The 24,583-nt window shown below is 42.1% G+C and overlaps 2 protein-coding genes across 2 annotated transcripts; both read left to right on the top strand.

Moving 5' to 3' along the window:
* Nucleotides 1–4,901: 4,901 nt before the first annotated feature.
* sike1 (suppressor of IKBKE 1) lies at nt 4,902–8,137 on the top strand. Its single transcript, XM_035740574.2, has 6 exons — nt 4,902–5,059; nt 5,302–5,475; nt 5,583–5,688; nt 5,877–6,019; nt 6,142–6,255; nt 6,384–8,137. The coding sequence occupies exons 2-6, from the start codon at nt 5,317–5,319 to the stop codon at nt 6,501–6,503; spliced, it is 642 nt and encodes a 213-aa protein (XP_035596467.1). The 5' UTR covers nt 4,902–5,059; nt 5,302–5,316; the 3' UTR covers nt 6,504–8,137.
* Nucleotides 8,138–16,554: 8,417 nt separating this feature from the next.
* On the top strand, nt 16,555–24,373 carry htr6 (5-hydroxytryptamine (serotonin) receptor 6). The gene is made up of 3 exons (XM_035740572.2): nt 16,555–17,813; nt 23,369–23,503; nt 24,169–24,373. The coding sequence occupies exons 1-3, from the start codon at nt 16,848–16,850 to the stop codon at nt 24,352–24,354; spliced, it is 1,287 nt and encodes a 428-aa protein (XP_035596465.1). The 5' UTR covers nt 16,555–16,847; the 3' UTR covers nt 24,355–24,373.
* The last annotated feature ends 210 nt before the right edge of the window (nt 24,374–24,583 follow it).

Raw genomic sequence — 24,583 nt, 5'->3', positions numbered from 1 at the left:
GGAGCTGGGGTCCGGTGGCGGTCCGCCTGTCACCAATACCTGGAGGTGGTCTTAAGAAGAGCAGACCGGGCTCTCTTCCAGGTACGCATACAGTGGCGGACGAACATCTGGGCTGAGGTTATGCTGACTTCTTCCTTTTGCTGAGGGAAGAGCAGAAGCTGGTAACCGAAGGAACACTCGAAGAACGAGAGACCAGTGGCTGAGCAGGGAAGGGTGTTGCGGGCGTACTCCACCCACACGAGTTGCTGGCTCCAGGTGGTGGGGTTGGCAGTGACAAGGCAACGAAGAGTCGTCTCTAGGTCCTGATCGGCTCACTCCGATTGGCTGTTAGATTTGGAATGAAACCCGGAGGACAGGCTGGCCAATAACCCAATCAGGGTGCAGAATCCCTTCCAGAACCTGGACAAGAACTGAGGACCATGATCGGTGACCATGTCGACCAGAAGTCCATGGATCCGGAAGATGTGCTGCACCCAAATTTGTCCGTCTCCTTGGCTGAGGGCAAATTGGGAAGGGGAATGAAATGTACGGCTTTGGTAAACCTATTCACAACCGTAAGGATGGTGGTGTTGCCAACTGATGGGGGAAGACCAGGGACAAAGTCCAGGGCTATATGGGACCAGGGGCGGTGAGGAATAGGGAGTGGTTGAAGGAGGCCAGCCGGAGCTTGCCGCTTCTTGTTCTGTGCGCACATAGTGCAGGCGGCGACAAATGCGGAGACGTCAGGAACCATGGTGGTCCACCAAAAATGTTGTTGAATGAAAGCCAGGGAAACTGTATGGACTCACTGTGATTGCCCGACACTCGCAGGTTAATGGGAACCATACTGTGAGTGACCCTGCCAAAGGAGCGTCCGTCCAATACTCTGGCGTCCATGGGAATAGAGATACCCAGTTCAGATTCCAGGGTAGCGTCCATGAAGCTCTCGTCAGCCCCAGTCCATGAGCACCTGGAGAGATTTAGACCCGTCACCCCAGAGCAGGATAGCATGGAGATGAGTATAAGCCAGTGTATCCCAAACTAGGTCCTGGGGACCCCAAGGGATGGCTGTTCAGTTTTTTGCCCTAGTACTACACAGCTGATTCAAATAATCAAAGCTTGATGAAGAGTTCATTATTTGAATCAGCTGTGTAGTGCTAAAAAACAAAAGTGCACCCACAGGACCGAGTTTGGGTAACGCTGACCTAAGCATTATGAAACTTATATTCAATCAAATAAACCTCAAGTAACAAATAAACCATACATTTTTTGTAGACCAAATATGACACAACATATTTTTTTCTTGCCAGCACTACAGACGGCTCTATTGGTCTGCTAATACAGGACTAGTAAAGGCCCAGTGCACAACTTTGCTAAAAACACATGTTTTCCAAAACTAAATATAGATGATTAAAATATTCAATAATCAGATTCTTCAGGGGGTGCTACAGCACCATCCGCCATCCTACTTCCCGCGATTATGCCTGCTGGAGGGAGTTTATTTATTTAACTAGGCAAGTCAATTAAGAACACATTTTTATTTACAATGGCGGCCTACCAAAAGGCGAAAGGCCTCATGCAGGGATGGGGGATTAAAAATAAATTAAATACGAATATAGGACAACGAGACAACACAGCACAAAACGAGACTATCAAGACCCAAATGCAGACACAGGAGGCAGATGGTTGGAGTCTTACACGGTTTATTAATCCAAAGGGTAGGCAAGAGAAAGGTAGAGGACAGGCAAAAAGGTCAAAACCAGATCAGAGTCCAAGTACAGAGTGGCAGACAGGCTCATGGTCAAGGCAGGCAGGCAGGTATAAAGTCCAGAAACAGGCAAGGGTCACAAGCGAGAGGACTTTTTTTTAAAGGGGAAAAAAGCCAATGAACAGGGAAAAACCGCTGGTTAACTTGGAAACATACAAGACAAACTGGCACAGAGAGACACCTGGAGTGGGTGGAGACAATCACAAGGATAGGTGAAACAGATTAGGGCGTGACAGAGACCTAAGACAACAACACAGCATGGCAGCAGCACAACACTGTAGCAGCACAAAACAGGGTACAAATGTTGTTGGGCACAGACAACAGCACAAAGGTCAAGAAGGTAGAGACAACAATACATCACACAAAGCAGCCACAGGAGGAAGATTTTCTGCAGAGTTGGGCCTCTCTCTTTACCTCTTCCTCTCTGCTTGAATGCATCCACCTGTTTTGAGGTCCATATTTTTAGCTTAATAAATATATACACTACCGGTCAAACGTTTTAGAACACCTACTCATTCAAGGGTTTTTATTTTAACAATTTGCAGAATAATAGTGGACATTAAAAATATGAAATAACACATATGGAATCATGTAGTAACCAAAAAAGTGTTAAACAAATCAAAATATATTTTATATTTGAGATTCTTCAAATAGCCTTTTGCCTTAATGTCAGCTTTGCACACTTGGCATTTTCTCAAAGAGCTTCATGATGTAGTCAATTGGAATGCATTTCAATTAACAGGTGTGCCTCCTTAAAAGTTAATTTGTGGAATTGATTTCCTTCTTAATGCGTTTGAGAGTCAGTTGTGTTGTATCAAGGTTTGGGGGGTATACAGAAGTAAAAGTCCAAGTGCATACTATGGCAGAACAGCTCAAATAAGCAAAGAGAAATTACAGTTCATCATTACTTTAAGACATGAAGGTCAGTCAGTACGGAACATTTGAAGAACTTTGGAAGTTTTTTCAAGTGCAGTCAAAAAAACCATTTAGCGTTATGATGAAACTGGCTCTCATGAGGACTGCCACCGGAATGGAAGACCGAGAGTTAGCTCCGCTGCAGAGGAAAAGTTCATTAGAGTTACCAGCCTCAGAAATTGCAGCCCAAATAACTGCTTCACAGAGTTCAAGTAACATACACATCTCAACATCAACTGTTCAGATGAGACTGTGTGAATCAGGCCTTCATGGTCGAATTTCTGCAAAGAAACCACTACTAAAGGACACCAATAATAAGAAGAGACTTGCTTGGGCCAAGAAACACAAGCAATGGACACTAGGCCAATGGACATTTGTCCTTTGGTCTGGAGTCCAAATTGGAGATTTTTGGTTCCAACCGCCGTGCCTTTGTGAGATACAGTGTGGGTGAATGGATGATCTCTGCATGTGTATTTCCCACCGTAAAGCATGGTGTTATGACGTGGGGGTGCTTCGCTGGTGACACTGTCTGTGATTTATTTAGAATTCAATGCACACTTAACCAAAATGGCTACCACAGCATTTTGCAGCAATATGCCATCCCATCTGGTTTTGGCTTAGTAGACTATATTTGTTTTTCAACAGGACAATAACCCACCACACCTCCAGGCTGTGTAAGGGATATTTTACCAAGAAGGAGAGTGATGGAGTGCTGCATCAGATGACCTGGCCTCCACAATTTCCTGAAGTAAACCAAATTGAGATGGTTTGGGATGAGTCAGACCGCAGAGTGAAGTAAAAGCAGCCAACAACAGCTCAGCATACATGGGAACTCCTTCAAAACTGTTGGAAAAGCATTCCTGGTGAAGCTGGTTGAGAGAATGCCAAGAATGTGCAAAGTTGTCATCAAGGCAAAGAGCGGCTATTTGAAGAATCTCAAATGTAAAATATATTTTGACTTGTTTAACACTTTTTGGGTTACTACCATGATTCCATATGTGTTATTTCATAGTGTTGATGTCTTCACTATTTTTCTACAATGTAGAAAATTGTACAAATATGTGCATATATTGAAGCAACATCTCACGACATCAGTCAGGAAGTTAAAGCTTGGTCGCAAATGGGTCTTCCAAATGGACAATGACCCCAAGCATACTTCAAATGTTGTGGAAAAATGGCTTAAGGACAACAAAGTCAAGGTATTTGAGTGGCCATCACAAAGCCCTGACCTCCATCCTATAGAACATTTGTGGGCCGATGTCACGACTCCCGCCAAAGTCGGGCCCGCTCCTTGTTCGGGCGGCGTTCGGCGGTCGACGTCGCCGTCTTTTATTTCAGCATCTCTTGAGAAAATGTGAATTCGCATGTAATGTGTTATCTTTGACACCTAATACAAGCAGACAGTATTTCAACCACAAAAATATGCACCCAAGAGGAACTGAATGGAGTCAGAAACGTGTTTTTATTGTTTTCTCAGGTTTTTCCCCATTAAAACCGGTCAAACTGATGACATTTTGCACAGGACCAATCTTTCCACTGTTTTGGAGTTATTGCGTTTAATCCCGGTCCCTAAACGAAACAGAACCCTTTACATATTTTAACTAGATTACAAACTCATTCGTTCTATTGATGTAATACATTATTCAGGTGAGAACTACTTTATAGTTTTCTGGGGCAACAAGTTATGACAGAAGAGAAGCTGCATTTATCTAACTTTCGTTGACAAACAAATGGCCTACCAAATGTTGGAAATTATAAACAGAAACATGTCTAAATTAGATGTGGAAGTGGCCAGTGGGCTCCGCTATAATGTCCAGTGCAGAGTATCAGCACAACTTATTATGGAATCATGGTGGATCAAGCTGCGCAGGTAGCCGACTTTTTAAAAAGTGATTTGTTTGACATCACACAACACCTATGATATGCGAAACTGAGCCTGCGCAGACCGTGAAAAACAATGGTAAAGGCAAATATTCTTATACCTAAACCTAATTGTTATATGTGGTAAAGGGGATACGTTGGTTACATGCCACAGTACCCTGTCTAAAATCAGCATATCCCAGGCATCTTATCCGGGTTTCTCATAACTGGGATAAAAACTTTTTCGGGTTATTGTAAACGGGATGTGATGTTTATATGACAACTCAAAAATCGAATACTTCAGTACCCGAATAATAACGGGACATTGGTCTGCATTTAAAGGTGTTCAGTGACTTATCTAACCCCAAACCGCAGGCTGGTCTGGTTGGTCTATTACAAAAGCGTTCCTGGAAGTCTCGCGATGTTGCGCGTATGGGTTTAGAAACTGTGTTACTATCTTGAACACAACCCTGCTTACGACCGGAAGTGATGTAAAACTAATGAGTCACATTTTGTTCCGAAAACAGCGGTCTCCAGGTCAGAGAGTTTGTTTTTGAAGTATTTCTTGATATTTTGGTCAATTTTCACAAAATACTAGACGATACTCATGTTTATCTATGACGCATATCAGTAAAGCAAGGATTTAATCTGTCCGCTAATCTACAAAAGATCTGCCACTATAACTAGCTAGCTAAGGTTAGCTATTTCGATGATTGGTTAGCTAATTTAGCTAGCAAATGTAATGTAAAAAGGACCTGCGTCTTCCGTTTGTAATCAAGCTAGTGCAGAAGGCTATGGCGTGCACTTTGGAAAAGGTTCTTGGCGATGCTCGCACGCTGCTTGAGAGGCTCAAAGAGCACGACACGGCGGCAGAAGGACTGATCGAGCAGTCTGGAGCGCTCAGCCAGAAGGTTCAGGGCATGAGAGAGGTGGGGAATGCCCTTCCAGACAAGGTACATTTGGTTGCTGCTATCTTTCGAGCTTGCTGAATACGTATCTAGTATTTTTTTAATGGCATATAGATGAGAGCCTTGGATTTATCTGTTCACTGTTCCCCTAGTACATGGAGGAAAGTTCTGAGATACAGGAGTTGTCAAAGTACAAGCCTCACGTCCTGTTAACGCAAGAGAATACCCAAATAAAGGAACTACAGCAAGAAAACCGAGGCAAGACACAATTCATGTTTTATTCACTGTAATATTTTATTCTGACCCACTTTGTCTCAGTCAAATGTCATTCGGTGTCAAATGTTTGCAACAGGAGAAAAACAATATAATCTGTTAATTATATTACACCAATGTATGTGTCATATTTGAGGCACAGACGTGTCTGGTAATGTGTTAAATCTCCACAGAACTGTGGCTGTCTTTGGAGGAGCACCAGTATGCGCTAGAATTGATCATGGGTAGATACCGCAAGCAAATGCTACAGCTTATGATGGAAAAGAAGGAGCTGGACACAAAGCCTGTTCTTAGCCTTCATGAGGACCATGCCAAGGTACACACCCTTTCTGTCTACTCAGAATGAATGTAATAACATTTGATACTGACTCACATTTATGATAAAAACAATTAGCTATGTGTCATGTTTTATTTGTTTGAATTTGTATTATCATGAAGGAAGTGCAAAGCCAACTGGAGCGGATATGCGAGATGGGTCAGGTGATGAGAAGAGCTGTTCAGGTGGATGACCAGCACTACTGCTCTGTGCGAGAGAGGCTTGCCCAACTAGAGGTAAAAAATGGTTAAATCAAGCAAATTACTATTTTTATTATCTATGACTGGGTCAGGGTAAATACGGGTAAATAGGGTAAATAAAAATACTATTTATCAACCCATGGCCAATATTCTCATGTATTTAGATTGAAAACAAGGAGCTGCGAGATCTACTGACCATTAGTAAGAGTTCTGTGAGGCCACAGAAGGAAGACTCCAGCCAGTCAGCGACAGAGGAAGAAGTCGAACCGGGGACCAATCAGTGATGGAATCGATAGAGAAGATCTCAGTTCCATACTCCTCGCATCCTCTCCTCGTCTCCTTCTCAAAACCTTTTGGATGAGAAAGCCAGAGGTCCCGCCCCTCTGACATTCTCCTCCAGTGGGTTTTGAGGAGAGAGGACAGTAGGAGTATGCAATCGAGAACTTCCCATAGAGAGGAGTTTGGATTGTTCATGGAGAAGAACAGTTCCCCGGGGCCACAAGACAGGGTTGATTACATTTTCACCACCGGTCACCCCTTCCCTTTAAGACAAAGTCCATGTTTTGTGTTGTTAGTTACCATTTAATATATATTTCCAAAGGTGCTCCTGCTGCCCAATGAAGCACTGTAAAGGCACAGAGAAGAGAGAATACTGTTTTTGTCAGGTAAGCTCCTATACAACAGTTTTAGTATAGAGGGTGAACTTTTGCATTGGCCAAAGATAATCACATTAGCTTTTTATGGCATGGTCTCTAGCTTTTCATTTTGAGTCATTTGTTCAAATGTACTTACAACATTGTAGAAATAATCATGTGGTCAATTCACGGGAAACCAAATGCCAACTCTCCCCACATGGTTTATCAAATGTTATGCTGTCAAACTGCAAGTCTTGATGTTTATTCCCCTGGGCCTGATATGACATCTTGTTGTCTCCAAATGTTTCAAATCAAATTGCGTTTTTCACATGGGCTTACTTATGGGCCCTTAACCAACAATGCAGAGTTTTTAAAACGGTAAGAAATTCAGTCAAATCAATTTTCAGTCTGACTTGCTTGTAGCAGATTAACAGTTTGTATCTGTATGTAATTATCTGCGACATTAGAACTATTAGAAATATTTTGTTAATGTCTGTAATTCATGTGTAAAAATATATATTTTTCATGTCTGGTATAATACTTACATAATGAGTCAGTGTGTGATGTTCTTGACATTAGCGTTTGACCATAACTTAGATTTGGGGATCTTTTTTTAAATTTTATTTTTAACAATCCAACAGCTTGACGCCTGTTGTCAAATTGTATATGACATTGTCATCTCAGGAAACTTTCTTGTCATTATTGCAAAAGTGAGCTGTAATTTCTTCAATGCTTTGATGAGTGAATTTATTAATTTGATGTGTCAAATAAATATTAATCAAATGCCTAATTTCACTGATTTTATTTGTTACAGCAAAAGGAAATGTGGACATTGCAAGATAGAGCACTTGCTTGATGGATAGATTTGTTGAAAATTTCCCTTTACTCAGGATGACAAATGTTATTTGAATTTCCCAGTTCACTCAAAAGTAATGGCGATCTGAAATTCGGGGATTTCGCTAGATGGAGACATTGCTTTAAGGGCTTCAATTAAAACGAGCTATCGTGAGATTTAGGTTATGGCTCCAGAATCCAGGGCCTGCGTTTGACATTTTTAGCAAGAAAAAAAGTTTTTTCCTGGCATGATTAACTGATGCCTCGCAGAGAGTGCCATCAAACTTGGTAAATAACCCAATTTGTTCCAGAACGTTAGCTACGTTCTGCTTTGCTCTGCTTTTAGATACTTTTTTCTGCTCTGCTTTTTATATGGTTTACGCATATGATCTGTATACAGGTCAATTGTATTCAGAATGCTTTGAACATTAAATGAACACTCAATTGTATCACTTTCTTACTTTGTGATTTTGGGGGGATTCAATTTAAAGTATGCACATTTATTTTACATAATTTTTAGGTTGTTTGAAGTAAGGAGACACACTAATGGGAAAAACATTGGAAGGTTTGAAACCGTGATTGATTCCTGTTCTCATGTGGAAAGTTGTATGCAACATGTGTCGGAGAGTGTTTACCACTACACAAAGGCTCTGCACAGGAAATACTAATATTCATGGTTGATGGCAGTGGGTAACCAAATATAGATTGCAGTCTCCTTGTCCATAGACTGCTTTCAAGGTAAGGACACAAACATTTTGTAATTTGGGTGAATTCTTTAAAATACGTCCGGAAGAAAATCCTGCTTATGCTACAGGAGTGTTGGCCACGCCTGATCTATGTTTCCCAAGTGCTGGGTGTTTAAAAATGCTTCTCTGGCATTAGCACCTAATTATAACGTTATAACAATTCTAATGTTATGTTATAACAATTAATTTCTCAAAATCACTCAACCTTCAATTTTTTAAATGAGTATCAATATTCAGGTAGTTATACAAATAAATACATTTTAATGCCAGAGATGCCGGTGTTTGAGGGATATATTGGCATGAGTTGTTCTCTTGTGCCGGCAAACCATGCCAATATATTCTCCAAACACCGGCATCGAGGGCATTGTAACTTTTATACAATGGGTTACCAATATTCAAATAATGATTTACATATTTTCATAAAAAATATATTTTGATGAATATATTCATACTATTTCATCCCACAAGATATAGTCCAGACATAAATCTAGGGTTGCTACCCAAACTGGTTGGAAATTCGTTCTATTGGTTCGGTTGCCAGAGACGCGACCCAGTCTTTAAGTCTTTTTGTTTTGTATCTATGGACACGACCCAATCATTCATACTTTCTAAATGTTCTATTGCCATACTGGCTATCAACATTCTTATCCCTTGCTTGCTAGCTAGCCAAATACGGCTAACTTACGTCAAACAGTGCAGCTAGAATAACAACAAAGTAGCTGCATTTGTTTAAGCTGTTTTGTAGTGACATTTATTTTGAATATTTTTATTTTATTTAACCTTTATTTAACTAGGCAAGTCAGTTATGAATAAATTCTTATTTACAATGACAGCCTACCAAAAGGGTCCCTGCGGGGATGGGGGCTGGGATCAAAAATAAAAATAGAGGACAAAACACACATCACGACAAGAAAGACACCACAACACTACATAAAGAGAGACCTAAGACAACAACATAGCATGGCAGCAACACATGACAACACAGCGTAGTAGAAACACAGCATGGTACAAACATTATTGGGCAAAGACAACAGCACAAAGGGCAAGAAGGTAGAGACAACAATACATCAGGTGAAGCAGCCACAACTGTCAGTAAGAGTGTCCATGATTGAGTCTTGAATGAAGAGATGGAGATAAAACTGTCCAGTTTGAGTGTTTTTTGCAACTTGTTCCAGTCGCTAGCTGCAGCAAACTGAAAAGAGGAGCGACCCAGGGATTTGTGTTCTTTGGGGACCTTTAACAGAATGTGACTGGCGGAACAAGTGTTGTACGTGGATGATGCAGTAGGTATCTCAGATAGGGGGGAGTGAGGCCTAAGAGGGTTTTATAAATAAGAATCAACCAGAGGGTCTTGCGACGGGTATACAGAGATTACCAGTTTACAGAGGAGTATAGAGTGCAGTGATGTGTCCTATATGGAGCATTGGTGGCAAATCTAATGGCCAAATGGTAAAGAACATCTAGCCTCTCGAGAGCAACCATACCTGCCGATCTATAAATTACATCTCCGTAATCTAGCATGGGTAGGATGGTCATCTGAATCAGGGTTAGTTTGGCAGCTCGGGTGAAAGAGGAGTGATTACGATAGAGGACACCAAGTCTAGATTTATGTGCTGAGAGAAGGACAGTGTACCATCTAGCCATACTCCCAAGTAATTGTATGAGGTGGGGAGAGGGGCATTCTTCTTACCAAACCACATTACCTTTGTTTTAGAGGTGTTCAGAACAAGCTTCTTGGACACTAAGAAAGCTTTGTTGTAGAGCGTTCACACAAAATCCAGGGAGGTGCCAGGGGAGTATAAGACTTTATCACTGCAATCTTTGAGAAAGGTAGTTAGCAAACCAGGCCAAAGACCCCTCAGCGACACCAATATAGCCAGCCCACAAGAATGGAATAGTTTACCGTATCTAAAACTTTGGCCAAGTCAATAAAAATAGCAGCACAACATTGCTTAGAATCAAGGGCAATGGTGACATCATTTAAGACCTTTAAGGTTGCAGTGACACATCCATAACCTGAGTGGAAACCAGATTGCACACCAGAGAGAATACTATAGACATCAAGAAAGCCAGTCAGTTTATTATTGACAAGTTTTTCCAACACTTTTGATAAACAAGGCAAAATAGAAATTGGCCTATAACAGTTAGGATCAGCTTAATCTCCCCTTTAATTAAATAAAGGACGCACCGTGGCTGCCTACCAAGCAATAGGAACCTCCCCAGAGAGGAGAGACAAAAGGTCAGCGATAGGCTTTTATTTTTATATTTTATTTTACAGCATTCAATGTGAGCAGAACAAACCCTGATGACTCGGTGGCAAGCGACGCATACAAGGCAAGCAGGTATGAGTATTGGAAATCCACTAGGGATGCATAAAGACGACTAAAACTTAAATTGATGTTTGACAACTCAGACTCACATCGCATGTGGCAAGGATTATAGACTATCCCAGACTACAAAGGAAAATCCAACTGTGCGGTACCCACCAAAACCTCCCTGCCAGATAAGCTTTACACTTTCTATGCTCGCTTCAAGACAGACAATACAGAGCCATCCAGGAAGACTATCGCCTCTCCGGACGATCAGATGCTTTCGCTCTCCGAGGCTGGCATGAGGAAAACTCTCAAAAGAGTGAATACTCAAAAAGCCACTGGCCCAGATGGCATCCGTGGACGCGTCCTCCGTGTGTGCTGACCAGCTGGCGCGCTTCTTCTCGGACATCTTACACGTCCCTGTCCCAAGCTGTAGTCCCTACCTTCTTTAAGGAGACCACCATCGTCACAGTGCCCAAGAAAGACAAGGTGACATGCCCAAATAAGTATCGCCCTGTTGCGCTCACTTCGGTCATCGTGAAGTGCTGGTCATGGCCCACGTCAAGTCCAGTTTGCCAGGCACACTGGACCCACTCCAATTTGCCTACCACTCCAACAGAGCCACAGAAGATGCCATTTCCATCGCTATTCACACAGCCGTAGCACATGTGGAGAAGAGGAACATCTATGTGAGAGTGCTGTTCATTGACTACAGTTCAGCATTCAACACTGTTTTTCCCTCCAAGATCGACACCAAGCTTAGAGCCCTGGGTCTGGACACCACCCTCTGCAACTGGACCCTGGACTTCCTGATAGGTAAACCACTAATTTTGAAGATTGGAAACAACACCCCCTCTTAGCACAGGGGCCCCCCAGGGGTGGGTCTTCAGTCCTCTGCTGTACTCCCTGTTCACCCACGACTGAGTGTATTTGCATGACACCAACTCCATCATCAAGTTTGCTGACAACATCACGGTTGTAGGCCTGATAACCAGCAACAACAAGTCAGCATATATGGAGGAGGAAAGTGAACTGGCATTGTGGTGTCATGACAACAACCTCTCCCTCAATGTCAGCAAACAAATGAGTTGATTGTTGACTTCAGGACGCAGAGGAGGGAACATGCCCCGATCCACATCAATGTTACTGTAGTAGAGAGAGTCACGGGTTTTAGGTCCACATCACGGGTCTCAGAGTCACTGGTCTCAGCGTCCACATCTCTGAGGACTTGTCATGGACCAACAACACCCCCACTCTTGTCAAGAGGGCGCAACAGTGTCCTTACTTCCTTACTTCCTAAGGCAGCTGAAGAAATTCGCCATTCCTACCCAGGTCATCTCCAAAATACTACTAGTGCACCATCGAGAGCGTCGTGCTCGAGGATGCCAGGCTGTCCTTCATTACGCACATCTGTCACCATCATTACGAGCAGCAACGCTCATTGGACTCACCTGGACTCCTTCCCTTTGTTGATTGCCCCGGTCTATAACTGTTCCCTGTGTCTGCATTTAATGTCGTTATGTGTTTATGTCCAGACGCTGTCCTGTCCTGTTCCATGTCCATCAACATTAAATGTTCACTCCCTGTACCAGCTTCTTGTCTCTACCAGCGTCAACCCTTACAGAATACAGACACCACTAAAAGAAACATCAGGGAGTTTTGGTTGGTGACATCGGGTCCGGGTGCTATCGCCAAGGTAACCAGGGGTGCCCTTTTGGGCTTCCAAAGCTTCGTTGGGCTTCCACGAGCTGGCTCAAGACGGCATCCCTAGCCGCGTCCTCAGAGCATGTGCAGACACTTCAATTTGTTTACCGCCCCAATAGATCCGCAGACGATGAAATCGCCATCACACTGCACACTGCCCTATCCTATCTGGAAAATAGGAATACCTATGTAAGAATGCTGTTCATTGACTATAGCTCAGTATTTAACACCATACTACCCTCCAAGCTCATCATTAAGCTCTAGGCCCTGGGTCTGAACCCCGCCCTGTGCAATTTGGTTCTGGACTTTCTAACGGGCCGCCACCAGTTGGTGAAGGTAGGAAACAACACCTCCACTTCGCTGATCCTCAACACTGGGGCTCCACAAAGGTGCGTGCTCAGCCCCCTCCTGTACTCCTTGTTCACCCATGACTGTATGGCCAAGAATGCCTCCAACTCAATCATCAAGTTTGCAGACAACACAACAGTAGTAGGCTTGATTACCAACAATGACGGGACAGCCTACAGGGAGAAGGTGAGGGTTCTGGGAGTGTGGTGTCAGGGAAATAACCTCTCACTCAACAAAACTAAGGAGATGATCGTGGACTTCAGGAAACAGCATAGTGAGCACACCCCTATCCATATCGACGGGACCGCAGTGGAGAAGGTGGAAAGCTTCAAGTTCCTCAGCCTACACATCACTGACAAACTCAAATGGTCCACCCACACAGACAGCCTGGTGAAGAAGGCGCAACAGCGCCTGAATTTGGCTTGCCACCTTAAACCCTCACAAACTTTTACAGATGCACAATTGAGAGCATTCTGTCTGTCTGTATCACCGCTTGGTATGGCAACTGCACCGCCCAAAACTGCAGGGCTGCCCAACGCATCACCGGGGGCAAATTACCTGCTCTCCAGGACACCTACAGCACCCGATGTCACAGGGAGCTTAAAAGATCATCAAGGACAACAACCACCCCAGCCACAGCCTGTTCACCTCGCTATCATCCAGAAGGCGAGGCCAGTACAGGTGCATCAAAGCTGGGACTGAGAGATTGAAAAACAGCTATCTCAAGGCCATCAAACTGTTAAATAGCCATCACTAGCACATAGAGGCTGCTGCCTACATACATAGACTTGAATTCGCTGGCCACTTTAATAAATGGAAGACACTAGTCACTTGTCATAATGTTAACATATCTTGCATTACTCATCTCATATGTATATACTGAATTCTATACTATTCTACTGTATCTTAGTCTGTACTGCTCTGACATTGCTCATCCATATATTTATATATTCTTAATTCCATTCCTTTACTTAGATTTGTGTGCATTGGGTATATGTTGGGAAATTGTTAGATATTACTGCACTGCCGAGCTAAAAACATAAGAATTTCGCTACACCCACAATAACATCTGCTTAAAATGTGTATGTGACCAATAACATTTGATTCGATTTTTACCTAGACACTCTTTCAAATGCTAACGTTTTAGCATTTGTGGCTCAAATCCAGTGCAAGTCAATGGTACATATATTAACATTTTCATAATTCATATCCAAATTATCTATAAGTGACTTGATTGAGTTACACAATACATTTTTATATACTTTAGGATAATTTTGACATGAACTGTGAAAATGCTAATATAGGTACCATTGACTTGCTTTGGATTTGTGCCACAAATGCAAAAAAGTTTGCATTTGAAACAGTGGACAACAAAACCAAATCATGGATTGCTGTAATATCATATCCATAGACAACTGACAGCAGTGGTATTCAATGTCGGGGTCGTGACCCACTGGGGGAAACTGCAGTGCGGTCACCGTAAATATATATATTTTTTGATTTTAAGGTTGTGTCTTTAGATTTGGGGTGGGGTGGGGTATTTTCCCTGTTTTTTTTCCCACAGGTCTCTGAGTTGTCCTATTTTTTTCAGGTTTTCACTATTAAAATCACACTTTGTTTTATAGAAAAACAACCAAATTAAGTCCACAACAATGCTTAAAGGTCCCGAATAGTCAAAATCATGTTCTTTATGAAATTTGAATTATGTTTGGATGAAACCAAAGAACAAAGTATGAAAAATGACTGTTGCTTTTACATTGATAAAGATTGATCATAAAGTTACTGGTCCCCTTTCCATCTCAAACAATTGGATTCAGAAGGGGGGATGGAAGTGGGATTATTAAGGATTTTTTGTGACATCACAAAAAACTCATTTTAATACACCAATGGTAACTTATTATTCTCTTACCTAATTTAAATAAGCACAGCCTTGTAGCCAACATCACAGAAGGCTGTTCGCAGAGGGGCCCAAGCATATCTACTTCAGAGAAACATTAAGGTCAATATAAGAATCTTTGCACATTTCGTATTGAAGATGTGGTACAAATGCATAGAATATTGGACCAATATTCAAGACCATATCGTGCATTAATGTTATTGTATAATGTACTGAGATGTAAATCCAAATGAAAACGGACTCCATTTTATCTTCACTATTTTCCTCACAGGAGCAGTAGCCACATGTCAGCGACGAACTGTCTTTTTTTGGTTGCCCATCATTTGCACTGATCTCCATCCAGACTAATTTATTTCTGTGGGTCGACCCTTCCATACTTACTCATATAAGTTCTACGTGCATGAACAGGAAAATCTGAGTTTATTCAATAAAATAAAGGACAATGAGGATTATTGAGGTAAAATAATGATAATTGAGGTTTTTGAAGGAAGACAAAATTACGTTGCCACGAGCAGCACCGCAGATATTGCGATAGCGAGGTGCAATAGTTCGCTCTCACAGAGTCACATCTGCTCATGTGAAGGGATTCGCTTCACACTGTTACAACGTGGTAGTTACGGGAGCAAAACAGCGGAGAAGTTTTGCCTCGCGCTTCAACGCTCTTATTGTTGCGGTAATTGACCCACTATACTGTTTTCTTTGTGCATCTAAATCATACAACTTAATCTACCTTTAAAACATATGATTAGATGTGTTTTGTGTTATATCATAGAGTGAACTGAAAGATACATCAACAATGCAAAACCGGCATTAATTTGTGCGGATACAAACACTTCCATTGAAGCACATTTTGTACTCATTAGCATTCAAGTGCCCTCCGAATAAGCCGACTAATTTACCTTGTCTTAGAATCAATTGTAAACGGTGTCAGAGAATCTGCATAATTGTCTGAAACACAATGTTCTTGACATCCTTGACTTTTACTTAGTCTATTGTTAAGATGTTAACATTGAGGGACAAAAAGCTATTAGTAGTTCTGTGAAAAATGAAGCTTTATGCTATTATTAAATAAGTAAGTGAAATAAATATGATAAACCACATATACCCACAGAATTGAATAGTACACAATTTCACAATTATATATACCAGATATGATCTACAAAGAACATATGAGTCAATACATTTCCAACTTTTTTCACAGAAATAATGCAGAATGTCACAACAAGCACTGGCTATTAAATTAAATTGTACAACAGATGTAGAGTGTATAAAGCACACACTGCCTCCTTGCTGTGGTACAGAATTTGCATCACCTAGCTGTGTATTAGCAGCTCAATGCTCAGACACGCTCTTTCCCCGGGAGCAAAATGCTCTTGCTGGGAGGCACGCTGGAGTGGCTGGCATGAGGATTATCAGGAGCGGGGATCCAGAGGCAACCCCACAGCAACCATGATACCTGTAGAGCACTTGTGGCCAGAGCCTTGCTTACAAATGACAGCCTCACAGTGGTGTTTATTCTATTCAAGAAAAAGGGAGCAGCAAATAGACTTCACACCGCTCGCTCGCTCACTCACTCTCTTTCTCTCTCACACACACACACACACACACACACACACACACACACACACACACACACACACACACACACAACGTAATATCATTAGCCTTTTGTGTGTGTAGTAAAGAATATCTTGGATAATTTATTTTTCCCTCTTCTCGCATTTAGTTTCTAACTGCCTTTGCGCTCCCACATTGTAGCCCACCTCTCAATTCTCCCTCCCCCAGCGAGTGTCATCGTGACGCACTGACAGCCACAGAATTGCTCACACTGGCTCCAAAGCTGAGAAGAAGCAGGACTATTTGACACGATGGAGAGATGGAAACGGTGTTGGCACTTCTGATCGCAGTGTTAAGAGGAGATTTTCACACTTAAGAGAGAGAAATGACTCACAGGCTCCTCTTTAACCTTGGGAAGGATGTGGTGAATGGATGATCAACACAGGACTTCGGTGGCTTCTCTTTATTCTCCTCAAGCGTCAGGAAAGCATTAGCGGCACTAACAAGCACCAGAAGTCACATACATTTTGCGCTTCACAGCAACTTTTCGTGTTCACAGACTGGGAGAGGAACAGGGAAGCTCTCACATTGACCAATGTCAACTACTGCTATGGGCGACTCTGCCTTAACTGGCTTAGAGTCAGCAGGTGTGGATTCTGTTAACCCTTTAGGGAGCTCCAATGGCAGCTTGTCCACGAGCAGTGCCTGGGGCATCAGTGGCAGCGGTCCGTGGCTGTTGGCGTGCATGTTAACCCTCATCATCCTGATGACGGCTTGTGGAAACACTCTGCTGATCACTCTGGTGTTTGCCCAGCGCTCCTTACGCAACACCTCCAACTGTTTCCTGGTGTCTCTCTTCCTGTCGGACCTGATGGTGGCGCTGGTGGTGATGCCGCCAGCCATGCTCAATGTGCTGTGCGGGGCCTGGGTGTTGTCGCCGGGATTTTGCCCCGTGTGGCTCTGCTTCGACGTCATGTGCTGCAGTGCCTCCATTCTCAACCTGTGTGTGATCAGCCTGGACCGCTACCTCCTCATCATCTCGCCTCTGCGTTACAAGCAGAGGATGACGCTTCCCCGGGCCCTGCTTCTGGTGGGAGGGGCCTGGGGTCTGGCCGCCCTCGCCTCCTTTTTGCCCATCAAGATGAACTGGCACAGCTTGGGTCACCGAAGTCACCATTTCCCAATGCACGGGGCTGGCAGTGCCAACATCAGCACATACCCAGAGCTAAGCTTGCGGTACCCCGCTTCCTACTTCCAGCTGTCACCCGCCGATGGCCTGTCCTTCCAGTGTTGTCTGCGGGTCACCCTGCCCTTTGCCCTGGTGGCATCCGTCCTCACCTTCTTCCTGCCATCCAGCGCAATCTGCTTCACCTACTGTCGGATTCTCCTGGTGGCACGGAGACAGGCAAGGCGAGTGGCGGCACTAAGTCACCCTCCGTACCCACAACATTCGCCCAGAGGGCCTTCTCAGCCTCCCTCACCAGGTGGGTGCGCCGCGGGACATGCTCACCATGACAGAGAAGACTACAATCAGGAGCGCTCTATGTCACACCAAGTACCGGTGAGAGGGAGAGGGGAGTTGTAGATGAAATTAAGGGAGATACATTGAGGCTACATCTCACAGCTGTGTAAACTGTCACTGCATGATCACTGTGTTCCTGGATAGATTTCCACCATGATGCCTCTCAGATCAGTTGGGTCGTTCCACAAAAAGAGTGCCTTTCGCGTCCCTTTGATATTTTTATAGAAATTTAGTTCCAATATTGAATTGTAAAAGCCTGTTATATTAAATGAAGTACCCCTTTAATATAGACCACATGGAGAATTCAATAAATCAGATTTTTTAAATATGATTCATATTCAACATATTCAACATCCATGTCCCACCATGGACTCTCTGTGACTTCTGGAAGATTTTAACCCACGTAACCCCAAAATGTCTCCAAGTTTTCACCATCATTGTAAAGCCTTAGTGATTTGGTTGCTTTGACAAAGTCATTCATGACGATTATTATTTATTCATGTGATTAGTGATTATTATAAGGTCAACCCTGTTACGTGAACTGAACTCTCATTTTAATAAGGTGAAACTATTGCTTTTTAAAGAAAAAAGAAACATTGAATATCTTATAGTCAATCATAGTGTAAAAGCAGGTGAGCTAGTTCTACTCTTTTTGGCCATTTTCTGGTGGAAAACTGACTTGGTAGACCATAACGCGTCAACCGTTGTCCATAGATAGACAAGCTAGAAATGTTTTAACAATAAAAAATAAAAAAATTGCCACTCCCTGTTTCACACAATAAGGGGATTTATGGTTGATTTAAGATGAAGTCGTCAACTCTTTCAATCAACCCTACTTTATTCGGCACTTAATAGGCACTTACTATAGTACATTTTTTATTGAACCTCTTGAGATGGGAAGACATGTTTTTTATTAAGTTGAACAGGTGCTCTTAATGATAGGATGTTCAAATTAGGTGAAATTAAACCTTTTCCCCCCCTAAGTTACACTGCTTAAAAGTTACCAAATTGGTGGAACGACCCAGTTGTCATGAAGGAAAACAAATGTGGTGATCTAGCTAAGATAATTAGGAAGCGGCCATTGACTTGGGAGATGAATCAAGAAGGTGAGATTAAAGAGCGACTGACTGATTCTGCGTTTGGTTAATGATGTTTGTCTTCCATGAGACACTGTAGACGTGGAAGCCTATTTCACTTCCTCAAAATCCCCAGAATGAATCTAAGATAACTCATGAAATCGGTATTAAATGTAGATTTTTTTTGAGGATGATATAGTTGCACAATTTAAAATCTAATGTGTTTGGCGCAGTATTTCTCAAGTAAAAAAATGTGCAATGTGTTGCTATGTGTTGTCTTATGCAAACATAAGGGGCAGGTCTGTCTCACTGTCTATGCCATTGGATAGAGAACAATCACAGCTGATCACCCTATGTTAGTAGGCAAATGGAAATCAGCAAATCAAAACCCATCCTTCATTTACCCGCTGTGATGCACGGATGTTCTAAACTTCGCTTTAGACTACTTACTTTATGACCAAATTTATCCTATTTACACATGTAGCACATTTTGACACTAGAATAACTGTTTGACTCATATCGTTGCCACATAGGCTGTTTTCAAAGAGATTCATTGCTTTTTAAAGGCAGTTTTAAAAGGTGGAGTGGGTGGGTTACAGAGCCTTCAGAAAGTATGCATACCCCTTGACTTATTCCACATTTTATTGTGTTACTGCCTGAATTCAACATTTATTTACAAAACGAAAACATGTTTTTTGAAATGTTAGCTAATTTATTGAAAATGAAATACATATGTATTCATACCCCTGAGTCACTACTTTGTAGAAGTACCTTAGGTGGCGATTACAGCTTTGAGTTGTCTTGGGAATATATGTATTAGCTTTGCACATCTGGATTTGGTGATTTTCTCCCATTCTTCCTTGCAGATTTTCTCAAGCTCTATTAAAATAGATGTGGAGTGGCGGTGAACAGCAATCTTCAAGTCTTGCCACAGATTTTCAATGGGATTTAAGTCTGTGTTTTGGCTGGGCCACTCATTCTTGTTCTGAAGCCATTCCAGCGTTGCCTTGGCTGTAAGCTTGGAGTCATTGTCCTGTTGGAACATAAATCTTCACCCACAATCTAAGGTCGTTTGCACTATGAAGCAGGTACTCATCAAGGATTTGCCTGTATTTGGCTCCATTCATTATTCCCTCTATCCTTACCAGTCTCCCAGTTCCTGTTGCTGAAAAGCATCCCCATAGCATGATGCTGCCACCACAATGCTTCCCGGTAGGGATGGTGTTAGACGGGAGATGAGCTGTGCCTGCTTTTCTCCAGACATAGCGCTTTGCATTCAGGCCAAATAGTTACATTTTTGTCTCATCAGACCACAGAATCTTTTGCCTTATGCTCTGAGTCTTTCACATGCCTTTTTGCAAATTCCAAGCGTGCTGTCATATGCCTTTTTCTCAGGAGTGGCTTCCGTCTGACCACTCTCCCATAAAGCCCAGATTGGTGAAATGCTTTAGAGATCGTTGTCCTTCTGGCAGGTTCTGGATAGTTCCATATTTTTTCAGTTTTCCAATGATGGTGACCACTGTGCCCTTGGAAACTTTCAACACACTAGAAATTGGTTTATATCCTTCCCCAAATATATGCCTCATCACAATTACAGTGCCTTGCGAAAGTATTCGGCCCCCTTGAACTTTGCGACCTTTTGCCACATTTCAGGCTTCAAACATAAAGATATAAAACTGTATTTTTTGTGAAGAATCAACAACAAGTGGGACACAATCATGAAGTGGAACGACATTTATTGGATATTTCAAACTTTTTTAACAAATCAAAAACTGAAAAATTGGGCGTGCAAAATTATTCAGCCCCTTTACTTTCAGTGCAGCAAACTCTCTCCAGAAGTTCAGTGAGGATCTCTGAATGATCCAATGTTGACCTAAATGACTAATGATGATAAATACAATCCACCTGTGTGTAATCAAGTCTCCGTATAAATGCACCTGCACACTGTGATAGTCTCAGAGGTCCGTTAAAAGTCCAGAGAGCATCATGAAGAACAAGGAACACACCAGGCAGGTCCGAGATACTGTTGTGAAGAAGTTTAAAGCCGGATTTGGATACAAAAAGATTTCCCAAGCTTTAAACATCCCAAGGAGCACTGTGCAAGCGATAATATTGAAATGGAAGGGGTATCAGACCACTGCAAATCTACCAAGACCTGGCCGTCCCTCTAAACTTTCAGCTCATACAAGGAGAAGACTGATCAGAGATGCAGCCAAGAGGCCCATGATCACTCTGGATGAACTGCAGAGATCTACAGCTGAGGTGGGAGACTCTGTCCATAGGACAACAATCAGTCGTATATTGCACAAATCTGGCCTTTATGGAAGAGTGGCAAGAAGAAAGCAATTTCTTAAAGATATCCATAAAAAGTGTTGTTTAAATTTTGCCACAAGCCACCTGGGAGACACACCAAACATGTGGAAGAAGGTGCTCTGGTCAGATGAAACCAAAATTGAACTTTTTGGCAACAATGCAAAACGTTATGTTTGGCATAAAAGCAACACAGCCCATCACCCTGAACACACCATCCCCACTGTCAAACATGGTGGTGGCAGCATCATGGTTTGGGCCTGCTTTTCTTCATCAGGGACAGGGAAGATGGTTAAAATTGATGGGAAGATTGATGGAGCCAAATACAGGACCATTCTGGAAGAAAACCTGATGGAGTCTGCAAAAGACCTGAGACTGGGACGGAGATTTGTCTTCCAACAAGACAATGATCCAAAACATAAAGCAAAATCTACAATGGAATGGTTCAAAAATAAACATATCCAGGTGTTAGAATGGCCAAGTCAAAGTCCAGACCTGAATCCAATCGAGAATCTGTGGAAAGAACTGAAAACTGCTGTTCACAAATGCTCTCCATCCAACCTCACTGAGCTCGAGCTGTTTTGCAAGGAGGAATGGGAAAAAATGTCAGTCTCTCGATGTGCAAAACTGATAGAGACATACCCCAAGCGACTTACAGCTGTAATCGCAGCAAAAGGTGGCGCTACAAAGTATTATCTTAAGGGGGCTGAATAATTTTGCACGCCCAATTTTTCAGTTTTTGATTTGTTAAAAAAGTTTGAAATATCCAATAAATGTCGTTCCACTTCATGATTGTGTCCCACTTGTTGTTGATTCTTCACAACAAAATACAGTTTTATATCTTTATGTTTGAAGCCTGAAATGTGGCAAAAGGTCGCAAAGTTCAAGGGGGCCGAATACTTTCGCAAGGCACTGTATATGTCAGAGATCTACAGACAGTTCCTTGGACATGGTATATTTTCTGATCTGACATACACTGTCAACTGTGGGACCGTATATAGACAGGTGTGTTTCTCTCTAAAAACATGTCCAAAGAAATTGGTCACAGTTGGACTCCAAGTTGTATTGACATCTCAAAGATGATGAAAGATATTTGAAGTGTAATAGCAAAGGGTTGTGAATACTTATGTAAATTAGATTTCGGTATTTCATTTTCAAATAAATTTGCAAAAATGTCTAAAAACTTTGTCATTATGGGGTACATGGGTGAGAAAAAAACAACATTTAATACATTTTAAATTCAGGCTGTAACACAACAAAGTCTGGAATAAGTCAAGGGTTATGAATACTTTATGAAGGCACTGTAGGTAATTGTGTGTTTTTGTGTGTGTGAGAGTTGGCCGTGCCACTTTGCACTCGTTGATCTCCCCTCTATTAAAGTGACGTGGGCAACTGAGGAATTGACACACTGAATACATTTTCTTACATCCACTAAAATAAAAGAAACGGAAGAGTGAAATAAGTGAAAGACAGTTTAAGATGAAAGATGGGAAAGAGCTTCAAATTCAGAAAAGAAACATCTGAAAGAGACAGAGGGAGGAGAGACGATGGCGCCTGTTGAGGGCAAAGTGGTTGCTTGTTAGAATAAATGGCACAGACCTTGCATTGTATTTATATAGTCAAGGGCCTGCATCTCCACTCCTGAGATTGAGTGCCAAGGACAATAATTCATAACAATGTTGTTCCACGCAGACTTTTCAATGTATTCAGCAACACGTCACATCTCTTTCAATGTGATAATTACATCTTGTTAAATGCAAGCGTTAACTTTTTTCAGACTCCTTGACAATACCAGGCCAAGGATGCATCTAAAGTGTGTCATCTTCTTCTCTTGAATGCAACATGGTGGAAGCTATAGTTTATTTTATTTCACCACTCCAATTATAAAACTTAAGTATTTATATGGTAGCTCTTAGGTACAGAGTAAGTGCACATTGTTACATAATACTTACAGCTATTTATACCCGTTTGCTGTTTCTATATAATGAACTTTCTATGCATTAGATTTGTACTCACCCTGGAATTATTGTTTTAATTCCATTGAATTCATTTGAAAATCCTTGAAAATGTGCATGCCGCAAACGTGTGTAACAGTTTTAAGAACAATGTGGACCTGTAGCTACCATGTCAATTTAAATACCTAGGTTTTTGGACACATTGTGATGCAGTCCTTATCTCTTACTGCCCTGTCTGTCCCTCTATCCTCAGTTGTCAGTGAACAGCGAGCGGCGGTTGGCCCACAGGCAGGGCCGGAGGGCAGTGAAGGCCAGTCTGACCCTGGGAGTCCTGCTGGGCCTCTTCTTCAGCGCCTGGCTACCCTTCTTCATCACCAACATGGCCCAGGTCAGTGGCTCAGACTAGGTGAGCCTTTGGATTAAAGGGATAGTTCAGCAATTTAAGCAATCTATCCCTTTAATGTCAAGCTTGAAAGAGTATATATGATCTTCTGAAATTCTAGTGAAATCTCAATTTCCAAACTTGCACTTTATGTCCAAGTTAATAAATTAAATAGGCTTATAGGATGCGTAATCAAATCTGGCCATTATTTTTCTTTATCAATGATATTGTGCCTTGTTACTGTCAACTTTTAGATTCAAAGGACTCTCTTAACATCTTAAATCGAGGGATTTCCAGGAAGAACGATGAGCCAAAACACTATGGGATCAGCTAGCTGCTCAGAGCTGAGACTAATAGAAATCTTTAAATTGGTTGCTGCTCATCTTCTCAGGGTCGAAACTTGCAAACCACAAGCACACAGTATATTGTCGATCTGTTCTCCTTATGGTCATTGTGTACAGACTATTCATTGAAATTAATTCCCTGTATTACAGAACCTGGATCACATAAATTCAATGCCTGATGCATCATCATATAGAAATTAAGCTTCCCTTTGTCTGTACTCCAACTCTTGAGGTTACCTTATTCCTCTGACTGGGAAAGGTGTCAGCACAGTGTGTAACATAAAATGATTTAATCTAAATTGGTAATTATTGTTGTCTTGCTTTCAGACTTTCAATGATCCAGTCATTTCATTTCCCATCTGTGTCCCTCACTTCACTCTTCCAGAATATAGCCAACAGAGGTTTAAGTGTCTGCCTTCCTCCCCCCTCCCTTCACACTCCATGTGGTATGTGAACACCCCCTCCCTTTTTTCACCTTCTCACTCCCTGCCTCCTTCCATCTTGATAAGATAGGACACGTTCCTCCAACAGCAGTCTCCACCCTCTCTCTCTGATATGCCATAGTGAGCCAGTTTCTCACCCTTCTATGGGTTGTCCCTAATTTACATATATATGTTCTACTCAGGCCCAATTACAGTAGCTGTACACTGATGAAAAGAGCATTTGAAATAATATTTTCTGTTTTACCTCTTATTGGCTACATATTTCCATTGGATACATACAGTGCCTATCGTAAGTATTA

The sequence above is a fragment of the Oncorhynchus keta genome, chromosome 28 (assembly GCF_023373465.1).
Source record: "Oncorhynchus keta strain PuntledgeMale-10-30-2019 chromosome 28, Oket_V2, whole genome shotgun sequence".
In the NCBI taxonomy this organism is placed as follows: domain Eukaryota; kingdom Metazoa; phylum Chordata; class Actinopteri; order Salmoniformes; family Salmonidae; genus Oncorhynchus; species Oncorhynchus keta.
This window is presented reverse-complemented; position numbering and strand designations above follow the sequence as displayed.

What these genes read in the sequence shown, in the direction of transcription:
- sike1 (XM_035740574.2), top strand. Translation starts at nt 5,317, where the DNA reads ATGGCGTGCACTTTGGAAAAGGTTCTTGGCGATGCTCGCACGCTGCTT. An exon ending in GGAATGCCCTTCCAGACAAG is followed by an intron (nt 5,476 to 5,582) that starts GTACATTTGGTT and finishes CTGTTCCCCTAG; the next exon opens with TACATGGAGGAAAGTTCTGA. An exon ending in TTCATGAGGACCATGCCAAG is followed by an intron (nt 6,020 to 6,141) that starts GTACACACCCTT and finishes ATTATCATGAAG; the next exon opens with GAAGTGCAAAGCCAACTGGA.
- htr6 (XM_035740572.2), top strand. Translation starts at nt 16,848, where the DNA reads ATGTCAACTACTGCTATGGGCGACTCTGCCTTAACTGGCTTAGAGTCA. An exon ending in CTATGTCACACCAAGTACCG is followed by an intron (nt 17,814 to 23,368) that starts GTGAGAGGGAGA and finishes CTCTATCCTCAG; the next exon opens with TTGTCAGTGAACAGCGAGCG. An exon ending in TCATCACCAACATGGCCCAG is followed by an intron (nt 23,504 to 24,168) that starts GTCAGTGGCTCA and finishes TCTTGCTTTCAG; the next exon opens with ACTTTCAATGATCCAGTCAT.